The following is a 20,757-nucleotide window of genomic DNA, read 5'->3' on the forward strand; positions in this document are numbered from 1 at the left end:
GCTAAGAGTGATCACCAAAGAAGAAAGAAGTATTGCGGGATGACTAGATGGTCCTGAGAGTTCCTTCCAATTTTACAATTCTATGATTGTATGATAATCAGAAGGATGTGTGGATCCAAAGTGAAAGAAGAAGAGGAAGAGAAGAGAAGAGAGGAGGAAGAGGAAGAGGAGGAGGAGGAGGAAGAAGAAGAAGACCAATTGCTGGAAATCACAAGTTGGGAGAGTGCTTTTGTACTCAGGTTCGGCTTATGGGCTTCCCAGAGGCATCTAATGGATCACTGTGAGAACAGAATGCTGAAGCAGGTCTGATCCATCAGGTCTGTTCCCAGGTGAGTTATTTTCGCTTACTGGGAGGGACAGCGGGAGAAGCAAGACGGCAGGAAGGTTGACATGGTGTGGGCACCTTGGGAGGAGAGCTGGATTGTCTCTGCTGGTGCCCCTACTGTGCCAACCTCCCCGCTGCCTCAACCCTCCTCTCTCTTCAGGTAAGCAACAATGACACACCTGCTACAGATGGACCAATGTTCTGACTCATTAATGGATGCTTCCTGTGGTGATCAATTGATGCACCGACTAGTAGCTATATATAAAAGAAATTAGCTGACTCACGTGAAAAGCATTACAGGTAAGATGGTGTGAGAAGTTATAAAATAATATGGGGTGATATAGCTGTAATGGCGCATTCACCCACGCAAGCAGGAATCGAGTGGTAAAAAGGCATGTGCCAATCAGTTTTATCTCAGATTTCAGAATTTAAACTACTGGCTGAAATCAAACCTTATTTACAAAATATATTACCAAAATTGTGTGTGATGGATGAACAAGAAACATTTGAGGCAGCCTCTTGTCTTGCTTGGATGATATTTGCCTTAAGCAAAATGGGCTGGGTAATTTGATTGAATGTGATCCCATTTCTCTGAAGCTTCATGAAAATGAAAATTCACAGAAGTTAAAAGATGTCGTGACGCAAACTGATGTCTTTCCTTTTTAAGTATGTAAAAGTATAATTTGGAGCATTTTTTAAACGTTACTAATCAAATTTGGAGAGAAGCTACTGCATGATTCAAGATTCCCTTAGTCCATAACCGAGACAACACAAAATGCATCCTACCAAATGCAGAAGCTGCCCATCTGGGTGATCAAACAACAACAGTGATGCTTTCAATGTTATCTTCTTCTTTTTAACCAGTTTTATTCTCATTAGGGAATTGGGCTGTACAAGGAAAGGAAATAAGAGGAACTCTGATGGAATTTTAATGTGCTTATTTCGGGGGGTTTAAAAAAGAAAGAAAATCAAAGTGTGCAGAGATTCTTGGGGGCTTTTAGTGCCACCTAATAAAATTAATAATGGCTAACAGAAGTGATTTTCAAGGAATGGGTTGCTGCAAGGCCATAGATGAGTTAGTGGGGGCAGGCTGTGATTCCCAGGTCACTAAAGGCAGAACACTTGGACTCAGTTCTCGGTGCAATTCTTTGCATGTTGAATAAGAAATAACTTCTGCTTTAAGATTCCCTGGTAAGTGGACATACAGTTAAGTGAACATACCATCACAGTCTTGTTCTCCCATTCTAAACACACAGCGCACACAATTTAGGAAGTGTCTGGCACAGTTAAGCACCATAACTGAAATCAATGGGACTGAAGAGCACAGTCTTAAGTACATGAAGTGGAAGAAATCCCTCTGATTTCATCTGGAATTACTTCCATTCAAGAGTATAATTGCAGTATGAGAGAAAGCCCACAATTTGAGGGACACTGACAATCTCAGATGAATTTCACAAATGACTAGAAACAGATACTTCTCAACTATCCAGACATAACGTCACTGACTGCTGACTCGTCATATTTAGGTGACAGACAATGTTCACTGGTTTTTCTCTGAGGCATTCCCATCCTTTGTTCAGGATTGCTGCCATTTCCTGATGAAATGTGCTTAGTTACATTCTATGTATGCATGTATGTATGTATGTATGTATGTATGCATGCATGCATGCATATATGAAATGGGGAAGAAGAAGAAAGGTAAAGGACCCCTGGATGGTTAAGTCCAGTCAAAGGCGACTATGGGGTTGCAGTGCTCATCTCACTTTTCAGGCCAAGAGAGCCAGCCTTTGTCCACAGACAGCTTTCTGGGTCATGTGGACAGCATTACTAAACCACTTCTGGCACAACGGGACACCGTGACAAGTGTCAGAACGCACGGAAACACCGTTTACCTTTCCGCCACAGCGGTACCTATTTATCTACTCACACTGGTGTCCTTTCAAACTGCTAGGTTGGCAGAAGCTGGGATAGAGCAATGGAAGCTCACCCTGTCATGCAGATTCGAACCGCTGACCTTCCAATTAGCAAGCCCAAGAAGCTCAGTGGTTTAGACCACAGTTCCACCTGCTCCCCTGTAGGAAATACCTTTGGTCTACGCATAGTGTTGCATTCAATGTAGGACTAGGGTGAACGTTATGTTAGTGCAATGATTTTTCCTTGTGCAATGGAATGTTCTCCCCCTGCCTTCCCTAAATCTGTTCTGGGATTCCCTCCAACACTCCAGAGCAGTTTTGGGGGTGGGCTGGGGTGCTGTGGGGGGAGCAAATCCTATTGTGCTAGAGATAAATCCTTGTGCTAGCACAGATGTTGAATATCACCCATTGAGACTAACACCTGTTATCACTTCCACCTCCTCAACACCTAGCTGAGTGTGCCTCTTCACCCATCATACTGTCCAATTTTGCCCCGGAGTACCTGGCCAAAGCCTGTCTTTGTGGGGTGAATGAGAAAGATGTCATGGATTCCTTCTGGGATCCACTACATGCACTGTCATTTTGGAAGAGATGGGTCACCCTGGATGTCTTTAGGATGTGCGTGAAAATGTACTCTGTAACTCAGAACCTTGGCTAGTCCTTCCCCAGCAGATGATGGTGAATTGAGACACTGGTCTTCAACCGGTGGGTTGGGATCAGGTCATGGACTGATCTAAGGTGGGTCACAATAGCAACACTAGTACCATATAAATATATGTTAAATAAATAAGAAATTGTTCCCCAAAATGCATGTTTCGTTTAAAGGTGGGTCTGAGTGTGAAAAAGCTGAAGACTTCTGAACTGAAGGCATCACCTTGCTGATTTTGCCTGTTGTTTTTTTCTTTTCATTTTTTACGTTTCTTGGGAATGGAGAAATCAGAAAATAGGTGCTCACATTTGCATGAATGTATGTTTACAGTAAATGCGCTAGCACATTAGGCCTATGTACTTAGTCTCTGTATCATCACAGTATGTGACATCTGTTCTTCTCATATCCAGATGCCATTGTATCTTAATTATACCCGCTAATGTTTCTGCGGGAGCCACAAATGGTGAAACAACATTCCCAAGAACTGGAAGTTGGTAACATCAGATTTCAGTCTAGCAGACATCTGAGGAGTGATAACATCTTTGTTTATTTAATTAAGTTCAGCTGCAATGTGAGTTGATGTTCTTCTGACCCTAGTCTAGAGCTGAGCTGAAATTTCCCAGGAGGCATTTTCCCCCAGAGATTTCTTTTCTTCTCTGAATAATCTCGACCATTGTTTTGTGGTGGTAGCTGTTTCCCAAATGAACTTGCACACATGCACAGAGCCCCAGAATGACACTTATGGTAGTATTCAGTTTTGTTTTATTCATACTTGGCCTCCTGCAATTAATGCACTGTAGTTACTTGTGTCTATTAACCTCTATGCATCTACTCTGAGTAGGACTAGCTTTGACTACAACCCTAGGTATAGGGCATTGTGGAAGATGCAAAATATCTGTCAGGCTGCCAGCATAGTTGCCACTGCTGCCAGGTGCAGTAGCAAGCAAAACTAACAGAGAAACACACGAAACATGGGTGGGGGCAGGAATAGAAGCTCTGCTACTTTCACTGTTATTGATGAGTGAAACTGGGAAATACAGAATTCCATGCACACTGATAATGGACTAGACAATGATTAACAATTGGAGAGAGAGAAAAGTATGGGAAGTTAATATTTTAGAGTCTTTCCGAATTCAGCATTTGCCTTATACGATACTCTAAACTCAAGTGCCAAATATTTCATGTAAGCAGAGATAATAAATAATAAGTGGTGCACCTTTCAGATTCCTCTGCCCACAGTGCAGCAGGCCCGCTGTCCCTTGCAGTGCCCTCCTTGTTGGAAAGGGTCAGAGCTCAGTCGGTATGCCCTAACGATTGAAAAATTGGCTCTGCTATCCTTATTCTAATTTGGGAAGCCAAGGCAAAGTTGGTGTTGCACTAGGGGGAAAGGTCTGATTATTTATGAGTCACCAGTGGAAGGGTCACGGCACTCCACTGCTGCGGCTTAAAGAAAAGCAGGGCTGGGGATCTTCCCCTCTCTTTCACAGGATCATGGAATTGTAGAGTTGGAAGAAACACCAAGGGTCATCTAGTCCAACCCCCTGCAATGCAGAAATCTCAGCTAAAGCATCCTTGACAGATGGCCATCTGACCTCTGCTTAGAAACCTCTCAAGGAGCAGCTAGGAGAAGTTGCTTAGATCCTGCTTCCTTAGACAATGGGAAAAGCAGACAGACAGATGCTATTTTGCATAATTTTAAAGGCAGACCGGGGAAGGGACTCAATCACGCTGACATAATATTTAATATTCAATCATTCCAATCAACAGATTTTCACAAGCAGCAGTGGGATGATAGAGACTGCTGCACATAAGAATCACCACAAAATTTTCCGGTAAAGATATGGGCACTATTTTTTTTTAAAGGCAGGGGATGGCTAGCCCTGTGGTTTTCCAGATGTTGTTGGACTACAGGTCACATAGACTCTGATTATGGGGCTATGCTGGCAAGGACTGATGGGAGCTGCAGTCCAGAAACATCCAGGGGGATCACAGGCTCCCCACCCATTTAAAAGGCTTGAGAAACCAAACCCTACTAAGAACTTCCATAACATCACCGCAGGGTAGATAGTGGGTGGGATTTGCTGCCCCAAATGCAATGGTCTCATGAAGAACTCTCAACAGATATAATAACTGATGTGAGAGTTTGTAATGGGTGCAAAGAATTTGTGACCCACCAATGCTGCAACCAAGTTTTCCCCTTCCTCCATTTTGCCATCCCTGGCACTCAGCAAAAACAGGAGAGATTCATTAATCTTCTTTGGGGGTAGGTGACACTCTACTTGGTGAGCCACAAGAAGCTCAAGCCTACCCTAAAGATGTTGCTGCATCTAATATCCATGGTATAAAAATCGACTTCTATTTAGCCAACTAGCTGGAAGCAATGCTTTAGATTAACAGTCAAGTCATGACACTGCGGCGAGATGGATGTTACGGCTGTGCTGCTTTCCTACAGGTTAAGACACATCCTTCAGGGTTCAGATACCATAAAGTCTCCTTAAATATCTCTCGCTGACTGCATGAGGGCAGAGACGGCGGCAAGATTTATGAGCGGCTCACTTTGGAGTGGATTGCAGGTAGCACGCTAGCTTCCTCCAATCAAATCTGCATTGTAATTTCTAGAAATCAATTAGATGCAAGAAGCAATTACCTATTTTTAAGCACAGAATAATTTGTTTCTCCTGCAACAGGAGAATACGACGCATATCAACAATGAGCTTGCTGGCCCAATTGCTCAACAACTGTTGGAGCCAGATCACTAAAAGGGGAAGTGGAATATTTATCATGTTGCCGGCCATAAGAACTACAGTGGTACCTCACAAGACGAATGCCTTGCAAGACAAAAAACTCGCTAGACAAAAGGGTTTTTTGTTTTTTGAGCTGCTTCGCAAGACGATTTTCCCTATGGGCTTGCTTCGTAAGACGAAAACATATTGCAAGTTTGATTCCTTTTTCTTAACACCGTTAATACAGTTGCGACTTGAGGTTTTTAAAGACTTTGGTGATTTTTGAAACTTTTCCAAAACTTTCCCGACACCGTGCTTCGCAAGACGGAAAAAAAAATCGCAAGACGACAAAACTCGCGGAACGAATTAATTTCGTCTTGCAAGGCACCACTGTAGTAAACAAAGGTTTGGGAGTTTGGGCCACAAGGGGCTTATTCTCAAGGGCATCCTTCTTTTTGACATTAAGATATGTAGCATCTCATAACCAGGGATGGGACCACAAGTCCCATCAGCCCCAGTATGCATGGCCAAAGGCTAAGGGTGGTCTTAATTGCAGTTCTACAACACCTGGAGGACCATCCAACTCAGCACTGTCTTCAAGATCTCGGGCTGAGAACTTTCCCATCACAAGCTACCAGATTTTAACTCTTTCCTTCCTTGTACCTGCATGGTTCCAACGCCATTTCACTTACCCACCTCGCAGACAAGATCCTCATGTTCCTTTTCAAATCCCGTTGCTGCACCCTACATTTGAGTGGCTAAGTGGTTATGTTTGCTAATCTGCTTCAGAACATGAACCTGCCTAGCTCAACAGATTTTGGGACGTGTTACAAATGAAATGCTATTTTCCTAGGCATTTCTTCTATAGATCAGAATTTGGAATACCATGCTGCATCTGTGTAGAACCTACCCAGGATTAAATGTGCCTAGAAGTGCTACTGTATGTAAGGGCTGCAATCAGGGCTGGCATCAATGATTGGCACACTAAGGGGTCACACAGCAGCAGGCAGCCCCCTGACAACAGTGCCCTGGAAATTCTTCTCTCTTAAACCTTTGCAGCAATCAATGATAGTTTCCTATTGGCCCATGGAGGGCAGTCCACCTGCCTCTTTTCCTAGGATCAGCTGCCTGGAAATCTACTTAGAGAGCATCTGAGTGGTGACTCCGCAATAGGGTTTCTGCCAGATTCATTTGCATGTTCATGTTCAGTTCTGATGATATTTGTCTCTACAGTGTGTGTGCGCGTTTCTGTTTCTGAAGTTTAACCCCTGCTTGTTTCCATGATGTTCACTGAGTTTTGGGGCTTTCCCTATGGTTGGGGCCATGGAGAATTGCAGATGTTGGGGTGAAGGGGTCTGCCTTCCTCTGCCAGCCAGTCTGTAGGGTGGGGTGGCCCTGCCCTTCTATGTGGAGGAATATAAAGAATCCTGCCTGTCTCAGCTGGAGGGAGGTGCTATCCCCAAGAGGACAGACTATCCAGAAGAGGACAAAACTACTCTCCATGGGACACTGGGGGACTACTTGTTCATCTGCCTCTCACTCTGCTCCAGACAACAAAGAGGGAGAAGGAAGGTGAAAAGGAAGAAAAGCAGGTATCACTGCTCAATTTCTCCTTGACAGAACGCTGATGAGAAACTAATGATTGTGGTAAGTGGTGGCTGTACTGGGCCTGGGGGTTAACCTGAGCAGAGCGGTCCAGGTCCGGTCCCGAATCCAAGGATTCTGCGAGGAGTCAGTTTGACAGGGCCAAGGCAGGATACAAGGCAGGAAACCAGGCTAGGTGAGGCACAGGGTCTCCGGCAGGTTCTAGCAAACAGCAATGTTGCTCCCACAACCTGGGGTGGGGTCCAACAGCCTTTTATCTTTGTCGGGGTAAACGGCCGGTCCTGATCCTCTGGTGACTCGCCTCCCTGTCTTGCCCAAAGTCAAACACTCCTCCTGCGAGCAGTGGCGTAGCATGGGGGGTGCCAGGGGTGCCGGCCGCACCGGGCGCAACATTTGGGGGCGCGCGTTTGGCCGGCCCTCCTCGAGGAAGCAGGAACCCCACTGTCCTCGGACCTCCTCCGAAGGCTGGCGGTGGGGCGGAGAGACCTTCTCCCCGCACCAGCCTTCGGAAGGCTGCTCCGAAGCCTGGCGGTGGGGTGGAGAGACCTTCTCCCCGCACCAGCCTTCGGAAGGCTGCTCCGAAGCCTGGTGGTGAAGCGGAGAGACCTTCTCCCCGCGCCAGCCTTCGGAAGGATGCTCCGAAGCCTGGCGGTGGGGCGGAGAGACCTTCTCCCCGCACCAGCCTTCGGAAGGCTGCTCCGAAGCCTGGCGGTGGGGCGGAGAGACCTTCTCCCCGCACCAGCCTTCGGAAGGCTGCTCCGAAGCCTGGCGGTGGGGCGGAGAGACCTTCTCCCCACACCAGCCTTCGGAAGGCTGCTCCGAAGCCTGGCGGTGGGGCGGAGAGACCTTCTCCCCGCGCCAGCCTTCGGATGGCTGTCCTGAAGACTTGTGGTGGGAGCAGTGGCGTAGCGTGGGGGGTGCAGGGGGGCCTGCTGCACCTGGCGCAACATCTGGGGGGCGCGGAAGAGACTCGAGTGCTAAAATCCACGGGTTAGGGGGCGCAAATTACTTGCCTTGCCCCGGGTGCTGGGAACCCACGCTACGCCACTGCCTGCGAGTACTCAGGTCTCTCCTTCTCTCAGACCTTAGTCTCTGCAGAGACCTTAGTCTCAGGAGATGTAGGTGGGTTACTAGACCCAGAGGCCACCTCAGCCTCTCCTCACCCAAGTGGTAGTGGAGCAGCTGTAAGTGATGGCCCAACTGAAGGCAACGAGGTAATCCCCGCATCTTGAGCAGGGCAGGCTAAGGCCCCTGACTCGGCCCAGCTGGTGTTGTTGCAGGGGAACCTGTGCAGACTGGGACTCTTCAGAATCAGGCCCCAGATCTGGTTCAGATGCCGCCTGAGGCAAAGGATCCGGTGTGGACTGAGACTCCTCTGGTTTGTCCCCATTCTCCTCTTCTTTGCTCAGTTCCACAAGAACAACACTGAGTCTAAGGAGAAGGAAGCTGACAAGCAACACTACCCCCTGGAGATACAATTAAGAAGGCAGGCAGGTAGGGACTGAGGTCGGTAGGCCAAATGTGTCAACTTCCACTGCTTGGGATGGTGAGGAGGACCCTTCCAAAATCTGGATCCCGCAGTGGCTGCAATCCCATTTACTTGGAAGAAAGTCCCATTCACATCAATAGGGCACATTTCTACATAAAAAATATGGATAAGATTTTGCTGGAGGTCTGCAGGCCTAGGCACAGTGACTGGAAGCCACAGTCCATACTGAGCTCAATGGGCAATCAGTTGTTGTTTTTTCCAGACTCAGGCTATCAATATTTAACAATGTCCAGGCTGCCAGGTGTACGTGTCATGAAGATGCTCCCTGTTCTCTCCAAGAGACAATGTTAAGTGAGCAAGCCAGTGAGAACTCCTAGAGACAAATGGAACTGGTGACGGGGGGTGGGGGGCGGAGGGGGGGTGGGAAGGCACTAAAATAGAAAGGCCAGCTGACACTTTTAGCACCTCTTTAGCAACAAGGGGTGCTTTGAGTGAAGAATTAAAGAAGAGAGCTTTTAGCACTCCAGTCACACAGTGTCATATCAGTCCCTCCGATGCACAAGCAGTTTGCTTTTGAATGTGTTCTGACAACATGCGAGGCGATTGCTGGGAAGACGGAGGCACCAAAGAAAATGGAGGGGGGAGCATCTGAAAGGATGATTATATTTTTAAAAAAAAACCAAGGGGGAGGAAAGAGAACAAGAAGGCTCTAGTGGAATTTAAATCACCATAAATCCTTGGTACTTAAAAAAAGCACATCTTTTTATTGTGATAGCGTGAGTTATTTTAGACATTGCATCCAGAAGATGACACCCCACAACACACATTTCAAACTCTTGATATAATGCCTATAAGCATTAAGTAACACCCATGCACTGGGGAATTACTTACTTAACTTGCCTTAAAAAAAGGTCCTATGCTCTGTGGATGTGATCAACGAGGTATCATGCACCTGAGCCATTTATTAACTTATCATTATTCCACAACGAAATAAGGGAAGGGATTAAATTGCAAAAAAATTATTCCCAAGGTACTGGGGGCTTCACATAGATTTTCCCGACATTAATAAAGGGAAACTATCCACTGCAAAAAAAGATTTCCTCAGCTTGCCCTTCTTCTACCTTTATCTACTCTGTTAACTTTGCAATTTCAGGCAATTCCCAGTATTCAAAGCCCAATCTTAATGTGCTTTTATTACTGAGATGCGTGCCTCACTCAGTTCAGTGGTGCTCACTACTGGGGCTGTATAAGACTGCAGATTCAGACAACTATTGGGATACTGACAGAACTGTGGAGCTATGCTATGATTTGTTGCCTGTCTCCACCAGGAAAGCTGCAATGCTGTTGGGGGTTTTTTTGCATGCAATGGGGGCGGCTTCACATATTGAGCAGGTCTGATTTGCTGGGGGCACTGCATGCAGCAGCTGCCAACCAGAAACCATATGGCAAGAAGCATTCAATGGCAGCAATAGGCAGTTAAACTCCAAAAAGAGTGTAGGTGATATGCTTAGAGCCAGGAAGGACGCCATCAGGCTAGGGCGAGTACGGAATGCATGAGCTCATGAAGCCCAAATAATTTATGCCAAGTCCTGAAAGCCTGCTGTGAATATTTGTCACAGTTTGCGTTATTATAATTATGATTAATTTGATGTGGAATAGCAGGAAGGGGAAAGTTGGCAGAGGGTCTGGCGAGTTCTGCTATTCCTACAAAACACTTTTTTAGACAATGCTGCAGCTTATTTCATTTGCATCTTCTCAAGCTTAATAGTCTTTAATTTGGACCATTATACACTGTGTGGCATTGTCTAGCTCCGCAGCCCCACCCCCAGAGCACACTTTGAATTCTGCTGTGTTTCGCTTCTTGGCAAGCACACTATGAAAGTGGGTTTTTGGAAAACACTCAAAGTATTTTTCTTTGCAAATGGGGCTTGGCATGATTAATGGAGCAAGGAGAGGTTCTGCGGAGGTCAGCTGCACTCAATGTCTGCACCTGCAGCTCCCCTGAGGTCTTGGGAGGAAGGTTTTAGAAGATATGGATGTGGATGGCAAGGGGCACGTTTTTTGTCTTCCAGAATCCTGCATGCTTAATATGCCAAGGCCACTCCATGAAAACACACATTCTCCGTTGCTGCTTATCCTTAGCGTTACACGTAACTTGCAGCCTGTCTTTTACACTCTGCACCGCTTAATTTTCAGTGGCGTAAATTTCTCCCTTTTAAAATGAATTCTATCTGCAAGGGTAATCTAGTTCGTCCCCCTGCAATACACGAATCACAGCTTAAGAATCAGTGGCCGGTGGCCAGTGGCCATCCAACCCCCATTTAAAAGCCTCCAATGAAGGAAAGTTACCCACATGCGATACTAGTTCTACTCAAGTTGCCTGTGCATGCGTACCTCTGAACCTGTATCTTACACATGTACTCACGGAAACACCATTTGGAGCAATAAACTATGCTACTGTTGGGAATCTGATGGCCAAGCAGCAATGGTCTTACTACAATGGGCCTGATTACCATATAGGGAGGAATCCTACATACAGAGGTACCTCGGGTTACATATGCTTCAGGTTACAGACTCCACTAACCCAGAAACAGTACCTTGGGTTAAGAACTTTGCTTCAGGATGAGAACAGAAATCACGCTCTGGCGGCGCGGTGGCAGCAGGAGGCCCCATTAGCTAAAGTGGTGCTTCAGGTTAAGAACAGTTTCAGGTTAAGAATGAACAAATTAAGTACTTAACCCAAGGTTCCACTGTACAAGATTCCAGTGGAAACCAAGCTGGCGTTAAGTCTAGCTGGCATAAAGTTGTACCAAACCCAAACCCTGCTTCTTAACAGATTGCGCTGCTGTTGATGGAACAGGGGTTAAATCACATATTAAGACAGACCTACCTAATGTGCAGATTCTGAAACAATAGACAAACCAAAACAGTGTCATCCTTCGAAATTTGCACTTCTCTAAATTATGCAATGTAGTTCTCCAGCCAAGTAATGTATACAGGAAAGTATACACTAGGGTAAAGAGGTCACAAATGTGCGTTATATTAGTGAAAATAGTGTACAAAAGTGTGTTGCATGAATGAAAATGCACATTTGCAAATATGTGCATATTAGAATAAATTCAAACTAGAATTATGAATGTTCGTGATATTTGTTTTAAGATTGCAGACTGACCGAAATGAGATTTTTATGTTTCTGAATTTCATGTAATACCTGGCTGGATTGCAAAATCCACAGAAGTGTGAGTTTCAAAAGAGGCAAATGTTTCAGTTCACATACAGTTTTCAGAAAGTGCACATTAAGTTGGTTCGCCTTTAAAATTGAACTGAACTGAATTTCTTTCCCTTCCTCAGCTGTGAATATGGTCAAAGTCACTGCTCATTCTTGTCAGCCATATGCACTCCATGTGAATAGGACCGAGTTGAAAAACAGAGCTCCTTATCTGCTAATGATAGCTTTCATTTGAGGGGAGTAAGTGCGCTTCTTCATATCTTCTGACAGTAAACTTTCATTTCCTTATTTTGGAGAGAATGCCACTCAATGTGACATTGAAGATGACAATTATTTCCCCATCAGATGACACAGTGGGGGTGAGGGGAGAAAGTGAGGAAGATGAATTCAGCTGTACAGATATTCTCTTTCTACTCTCTTCATTGCAAGGGGAACACTGCAAGCTAAGTAGCTAAATAGCTCTGTTGAATAATACTGTTGTGACAGACAGGGCTAGGAAAGAACTGGGAGGGGGGGAATCACTTGCTGAGCAAGAGGCATTCTAGATAAATAATACCTCTATGTTCAGGTGCAGGTTATCTCTAATTACCAGCAGCTGGGAGAAAGGGGGTGCCCTTTATGCCATGCTTGTAAGCTTCTCAGAAACTTCTGGTTAAGTGCTACTGATGCTGTAGGAAGCAAAACCCTAGACTAGATGGAGCCATTGTCTGATCTAGCAAGGCTCTGTTCATGTTCTTATGCAGAACCAAAGAAAGCACCCTATAATTTTTCATACAGGCACATGAAGGTGATGGAGAATCATTCTGCTTGGAACTGATCTTATTGGCAGCTCCCAGAATAAATGCACGGATCCAAACTTACTTAGGCTTCTGATTCTGTTAAAACAGTGTTTATGGAAGACAATCTTACTTGGCTACGAGTGATGGCCAAAGAAGAAGCTTCTGATTCACCTTCTTCCAAATTTTGTGATGCATTTCTTGGCTCAAAAGTACCAAACTATTCAACTGTTAGGGATAAAACTATGTTTAGAACCGCATACATTGACCAACAAACTATGGGTTTGTTGTTTTTATTTGGAGGTTTTGTGCTATGTGTTGGAATAGTGGGTGATGGGCCAGGGGGCTGGGGTAGTGGGAATGGGATTCTCTACCCTTGTTCTACAGCTTTAACTAAACAAAATCCTTAAAGGTTTCAAATTCAACATAAACCCTTCAATCCTTTCTCACGGGAGCTACTGTATTTTTTGCTCTATAAGACTCACTTTTCCCCTCCTAAAAAGTAAGGGGAAATGTGTGTGCATCTTATGGAGTGAATGCAGGCTGCGCAGCTATCCCAGAAGCCAGAACAGCAAGAGGGATTGCTGCTTTTGCTGCACAGTGATCCCTCTTGCTGTTCTGGCTTCTGGGATTCAGAATATTTTTTTCCTTGTTTTCCTCCGCCAACTAGGTGCGTCTTATAGAGCAAGAAATATGGTGATTTACTTCCCATCAGCTGGGTGTCCAGTTGTTTGGAAAGGTCAATTTCCAAAACCTAAAAATAGAGATGTCTGAAGAAGAAACCTTATTAATTGATTCAGAATGAATGGCTTTGGGTCAGCTTTAATGTGTGCCAGCACTGAGTCTCTCTCCTCACCACCACCCCAAGATATTACATCAAGGCAAATGCATCTTCATTCTAGCTGCAGTCGTGGCAAGTCTCTTTGCACCTTCAGGAAAATTGGTGAATTGTTGTTAGGTAAATAGGAATTATTGTTCTGAAATCAGAAGGCTGGTCACACAGCCAAGGTTTACTACAAGACACCACCCTTTTCATCCAAAGCATGTCTGCATCACAATTTCCTAGAAATCCAGTAAGGGCACAGGGAGGGTCCATTAGGAAAGAAAAATGGACACTTCCTTCTGCTTTGTCTGCTAACAAACTATGTAGCTATTACTGAGGCTGATCATCTTTGGTGATGTGGACTTCAGTGCATTTTTAAAACACTTGGTTAATGCAGAATTCTGATTGGTTTCAAAAACATTTTCAAAATCTCTGGATGCTGGAGCCCACTGCAGCGACATGTAATCTTATATTGAAAGATCCATACCATACTGGACCCTCCCCATCAAACCTAATCAGTAATGTGTACTTATACAGTGGTGCCTCGCAAGACGAAAATAATCCATTCTGTGATTCTCTTCATCTAGCGGTTTTTTCTTCTTGCGAAGCAAGCCCATTGACGGATTAGCGGATTAGCGCTATTAGCGGCTTTTAGCGGCTTATCTGCTGATCGGATGAGCTGATAAGCGGCTTAGCGGCTTAAAAAAGGGGGGGAGGGAAAAAAACCAGCAGGAACTCGCAAGACATTGTCGTCTTGCGAAGCAAGCCCATAGGAAATTCATTTTGCGAAGTACCTCCAAAACGGAAAACTCTTTCGTCTAGAGAGTTTTCCGTCTTGCGAGGCATTCGTCTTGTGGGGCACCACTGTACTTTTATCTGAAAAAGGTTCCTTCTCTGACAAACATGGGGCATAAAAACCAACTCATAATCTTGTTTTGGTTTGAGGATAACCATGACTACGTAGTTTGACACTCTCTTCTTGTAACTTTCTCAAGAGAACAGGCATCTTCCAAGCTCAGATTTAGGATCGCCTTATGAGCCTTAACAGATGAATTTCTTCTGTTTTGATCATTGTTGCTATTTGATTGCTATTAAGCTATAAAGGTAAAGGACCCCTGGATGGTTAAGTCCAGTCAAAGGCGACTATGGGGTGTGGCGCTCAACTTGCTCCCAGGCCGAGGGAGCCGGCGTTTGTCCACAGACAGCTTTCCATGTGGCCAGAATGACTAAACTGCTTCTGGCACAATGGGACACCAAGATGAGTGCCAGAGCACATGGAAATGCCATTTATCTTTCTGTCACAGCAGTACCTATTCATCTACTTGCACTGGTATGCTTTTGAACTGCTAGGTTGGCAAGAGCTGGGACAGAGCAGCGGGAGCTCACCCCATCGCGGGAATTTGAACCGCCAACCTTCTGATCATCAAGCCCAAGAGGCTCAGTGGTTTAGACCACAGTGCCACCCACATTCCATTATTAAGCTATAGAAAAGGGGAGGTCTCATAGATATTGGTGTGGTCTTCACAGAATGATTTTCTGCCCTTTGATGATTTGCATCACAACCCTAATCACATCTATTCAGAAATAAGCCTACAGAATTCAGTGGGGCTTACTCCCAGGTAAATAAAGTTGCAATTGCAGCCTTGGAATTGTACTCATTAACTGCTTCCTCATTCAGGCAACCTCTAGTAAAACAACAACAAATAACTCAAAAATTTTAAGCAATGAAAATTAGACTTTGTTATCCTCTAAGAAGAACATAAGGAAACCAGAATAATAAACTGCAAAAATATTCTTAGTTTGGGGCTTATTATACAGCTTCAGGTTCTTCCATGTTTTGTAGGGTAGCATTAACTATCTAGAAAAAGTTTGATTTTGCATTGCTAGGAGTTATCTGAGACCCAAGAGATTGGTATATTGTTTGTAAAGGGAAAACAGATTACTCATAGACCATAGATTACTCATATTGCCCAAACACAGCTTGAGTTTCCTTGTTGGAGAATGTTTCTGAACAATGGAGCCAATTCAAAGAAGAATTAACTTTGTTAGAAGGGGATCTCAACATTGTATGGACCTCAAATTAGAAAGGAGCAATAACTCTCTAAGAAACAAATGCTGTGCCTGCAACCAATTTTCAGTAAATAAGACTTGATAGATATTTGGCACATGTGCAATGTTGATTGAAGAAGCTACTTGCCTCACCCAACTTGTCACAACACATTGTTTCACAAATATTTTCTTTTAACTTCACCCAATTGGTCCCAGACAATTGTTGATTCTAGCATTCAATCAATAACCGATTCTGACCATTTACTAGTGACAGGCACTATGCAGATTTACGGACAACCAGTATCCAGCAGCTTAGGAATAAACCCTATGCCTTGGGGGAGGAGGGGAATAGTGGCAAATGAAGGTATACAATTCATATGGTAGTCAAGGAATTCAATAACCCTTTGAAACTAGAATGCATTCTTACATTGGTAAGAAACATAAGGTGAGGACGTAAACGAATCATACTACAAATTCAGAAACTGTAATTCTAAATGGTTGACTTCTTGTTCAAAATACCAACTGGTCAGGTACACAACATCAGTAACAACACATGAGACCAACATATCAATACAACATCAAGGACATCCATAAGGACTGCATCTAATTCTGTGCACAATTATATCCCCAGGGGTGCCCATATTTTGGCTGGCCTTGAAACATGCCAATTTTTTTGTTTGCCAGAACCTTACACTGGAAGGCCAGAGTCTTGTCCCTGACAGCCTGCAGAACTTTCAGAGCAAGGATATGAAATTGGCAGCCATCTTCTTCCCTTTTTCCAAGTTTAGGAGATGGCAGAAGATTATCTTTGCTGCACTTAGCTTTGAATGCACTGTCTCAATTGCAGCATCTTCCTGAACATGGAGCTGGGAAGCGGACCAAACTACTGCTTTCTCTTCCTTTGTGGTCCACTCTGATTTGCAGGTATGAGTGGGGTGGGGATTTGGTGGGCAGCAGCAACAACCTGTGTACTGGGCAATGACTATGCAGCAATGGCATATGGACTGGAACTGGGAATGGACAGGATTGGAAGGGAGAAGGAGGAGGAGGAGGAAGAGGAAGAGACTATAGAACTGAAACAGTGTGTTTAGGTTCTCCTAAATGGGACCTTCCGCAGGATTGCAAGTGTGAGGTTCATTTTCAGACTACTGTATATGCCACAGACTGACTCATAGAAACAGACATTTATACTTACCTGGATAAGATCTGGATTCAGTCTTTGCAAAAAAAGCAGCAATTTCTAAATCAAGAAATAACAGAAAACGAAATCAAACAAATAATTACTAAGCTAAAAATAATAATTAATCATACAGCCCAAAGCCTAGTTTTGAAGCCAGGTTCTACATCCAATGTAAGGCCTTTTGGCTATTAACTAAGATTACTTTTCAACAGTATACATAACCCTGTGATATACGCGTGTTCAAATTACACACAGTGGGTTGTATCCAATAAAGTTGTTTTGTTTGCACAAGGATTTCTGCTTGCACGCTGGAACTTATTCTCCCTTTCCTTTCCCCGCACTCCATGACCCCCTCCCCAATCTTCTCCAGAGGGTTAGGGGAACTCACAAAGCAGATTTGCCATGTTGTGGGGTGGAGAGGGGGGAAACGTTGATTTTCTTGCACGAATAAGGTAGCTTTGTCGGATACAACTCACAGTAATAAGCACAATCCTAACAACCATGTTTACTCAGAAGCAATTCAGACTGAATTCAGTGCAGCTTACTTCTAAATAAGTGGCTTTAGGACTGCAGCCAAACCAATAAAAACTCCATTTCTCCGGGATTGCATTGATTCTTTATTAAAACACATTTCTAAGATTTCCAGTGCAGCTTTTACCAATTGTCTAGGTTCGCTGATATTCTCTGAAATTAGGATACACCAGATTGTATTTGTACCACATAGAAAGCTTACAGATTTGGTTTTCAGGCTTTCACATGTGATTAATGATAGTAATATAACCAAATCCCCTATGATCATTCTGTCATTAGATGCTCAAAAGGCCTTTGAAAAATTGGGATTAATTAATTATCCCACTCCAAAAAATGGATATAGGACCAATGTTTCTGCAAGCAATTACTCAAATGCACCAACCATCAATGACTACTATACACACAGCTTTAAATTGTACATCCTACTAAACAAGGACTGCCTCATTTCCCATCTTTTGTTTGAATTCATTGTCAGGCCTTTACATGACCAATCCAAGTTAGCTTCTTTGCAAACACTATGTAAACTGATCCCAGTCAAAGAATTCAACTTGTTAAAAGAATGTGGAGCAGTTCAACTGGGACGAATAATACTGTAAATATTGGGTGGTATTCAAAGCTAGCCTTACTCAGAGTAGACCCATGGGTTAATTAATTTCAGCCTACTCAGCACAAGACTTGGTTGAATACAACCTGTTGTGCCTAACCGTATACAATATTTGAAATAAGAATATATGCCTGTTGCAAGTGAAAATGATTGCACTTCCCAAATGCAACATTCTTTCCCAGACATTCTCAATTTCAACACCATTATCACTGGGGTGGGGTGGGGGGCTAATGCCAAAAACAGATTTTTAAAAAATACAATGCACAGTCATGTCAAGAGAAGAGAAATGGGACTATCTAACTCAAACATAAAATGATAAGGAGCCCTACCAGATGAGAACAAAGCCCTAGCCTGCCTTGCATCTTGTTTCCCATAGTGGCCAATCACATGCCTCTAGGACAGGCATCCCCAAACTTGGGCCTCCAGCTGTTTTGGGACTACAATTCCCATCATCCCTGACCACTGGTCCCATTAGCTAGGGATCATAGAATCATGGAATCATAGAGTTGGAATAGACCACAAGGGCCATCGAGTCCAACCCCCTGCCAAGCAGGAAACACCATCAGAGCACTCCTGACATATGGTTGTCAAGCCTCTGCTTAAAGGCCTCCAAAGCAGGAGACTCCACCACACTCCTTGGCAGCAAATTCCACTGTCGAACAGCTCTTACTGTCAGGAAGTTCTTCCTAATGTTTAGGTGGAATCTTCTTTCTTGTAGTTTGGATCCATTGCTCCGTGTCTGCTTCTCTGGAGCAGCAGGGATGATAGGAGCTGTAGTCCCAAAACAGCTGGAGGGCCGAGTTTGGGGATGCCTTCTCTTGGTAGCCTACAAGCAGGGAATAACAAACAGCCCTCTTCTGTTGTTGCTCCCCAGGAACTAGTATTCAGAAGCATGCTGTCTCTGATCTTGGAGGTCGCAAATGGTCAACAATGCTAGTAGGCATTGATGACCTCCTCAAATACTTAAGATGCCCTTCCCTTCAAAACAGCTTCTTCACTCTCGCTTGCTGCAGAATCACAATACAAACTCTGGACAAAAACACTTTTTCAGTACGGAAGATATCTGAGCATTTTAATTAGCTTCCCCACTTTTGCTACTAGTTTGTATTTTTATTGTCCTCTTTTCTACCAAGTACAGGAAAAAAACCCCATTTAAATAATGGGGTGCCCAAACTTAAATAAAATTAGAGATTTCTTCCTTTATTTATTAAGAGGCCTGACATTTTCTGTTGAACTTATGCAACTGCCTGCCATAAAAATAAATTGGTTGCAAATCTGTCTCATCAAACATTTTAATACAAATGCCAGTTACACAACAGCAGGGTACTTGTTCTCCCACAAAATTGATGGGGGGGGGGGGGAAATACAGCAACAATATTGCATACTTTATATATCTATAAAGTCCTGGTTTCCAAGACCTATAACACTGTAATTACTATGTTCTGTGGAACCATCAGTGATTTGTAAGGAAAGTGGCATTCAGCGATTAAGTATTTGATCCAAACAACCAATAAAAACTGTCTCATCTAAAGCTGAAAAAAGAAGTATTAAAACTCGCAACCGATATTTCCCTAAAGAAACAATATCTATACCACGAGAAAGTGTTCACTAAATTACGATTAAGATTTAAAAGGGGGGGGGGGGAGTTGGTCAAGATTGTGAAGCACATGGGAAACTTCTATCAAGACTGAACAAGACAAATGACGTGCTTCCATTTTTCAGCCTTGATCCTAGATTATCTCTACTGAATCACAGAATTGTAGAGTTGGAAGTGAACCCAAGAGTCATCCAGCCCAAACCCCTGCAATGCAGGAACCACAACTAAAGCATCCATGACAGATGGCCATCCTGTTATGTACTGAAGTTCTCACCCTGGGCCAGCAGGGGGATACTGTAGATAGTCATGCAAATAAGGGATTGAAAGTGACGTTCAGTGATTGGATAGTTTTAGAAAATTGTTACAGTTATGTTGTACTGGAGCTCTATATAAGCAGGCTGACTGAACCCTTCTGTACTGGTCTGTGAATAAACAAGAGCTGTTTGAAGAATTGCTGTGTCGTCTGATATGTTCACCCACAACTTAACACATCCAACCTCTGCTTACAAACCTCCAAGGAAGGAGAGTCCACAACCTCCCGAGGGAGACCATTCCAATGTCTAACAGCTCTTAGCGTCAGAAAGTTCTTCCTGATTAGTTGGAGTCTCCTTCCTTGTAACTTGGAGCCATTGGTTTGAGTCCTACCTTCCAGAGCAGGAGAAAACAAGCTTGCTCCATCCTCCACATGACAGCCCTTGAGATATTTGAAGACAGCTAGCATATCTCCTTTTAGCCTCCTCTTTTCCTGGCTAAGCATACCCAACTCCCTCAACTGTTCCTAATTAGATTTGATCACCTTGGCTCTTCTTCCCAGTACCTAGCTGAATATTATAACAATTAAGATATCTATGTAAATACTGGCACCTGGGCTTCCATATCCTGCTTTCCCACCTGCCACCCCCCAACCAACCCATGTATATCATGCCTATTAGATTGTATTCAGCTACGTTACACTGGAATTAATGGACCTGACTTAGTCATGCTCTTTCATTTCAATGCGTCCACTCCGAACAAAAACTTGGTTCGATGCCACCTTATCTCATTGTTTTAAATGTTAATTTAGTTGGCAGAAACATGAAATGGAAATCTAGAACGTATTCATAAATGTGTCATGTATAAATGCCGATAGTAAGTAATAATAATAATAATGAAAAGCTTAAAATGGCAATTTCTCAGTCTACAAAGCCTCTGCTTTTGTGACACACACAGCTATATGGCCTATATGGTCACTGCCTTAACTGACCATTATGTGAAAAATTGTTCT

General features: G+C 43.9%; 1 protein-coding gene across 48 annotated transcripts in view; it reads right to left on the bottom strand.

Moving 5' to 3' along the window:
- The window catches only part of NRXN1 (neurexin 1), a 1,011,196-nt gene that overhangs the window by 756,296 nt on the left and 234,143 nt on the right, over positions 1-20,757 (bottom strand). For 32 of the 48 annotated variants that reach the window (XM_083494080.1, XM_083494071.1, XM_083494065.1 and 29 more), the window contains one exon: positions 16,777-16,821. The exons of the other annotated variants lie outside the window; for them this stretch is intronic. In XM_083494080.1, coding sequence (XP_083350206.1) covers positions 16,777-16,821 — 45 coding nt within the window. The remainder of the gene's footprint in view (positions 1-16,776; positions 16,822-20,757) is intronic. 48 annotated transcript variants of the gene reach the window in all.

This window comes from Podarcis liolepis, assembly GCF_965112155.1.
Source record: "Podarcis liolepis genome assembly, chromosome: 3".
Lineage (NCBI taxonomy): Eukaryota > Metazoa > Chordata > Lepidosauria > Squamata > Lacertidae > Podarcis > Podarcis liolepis.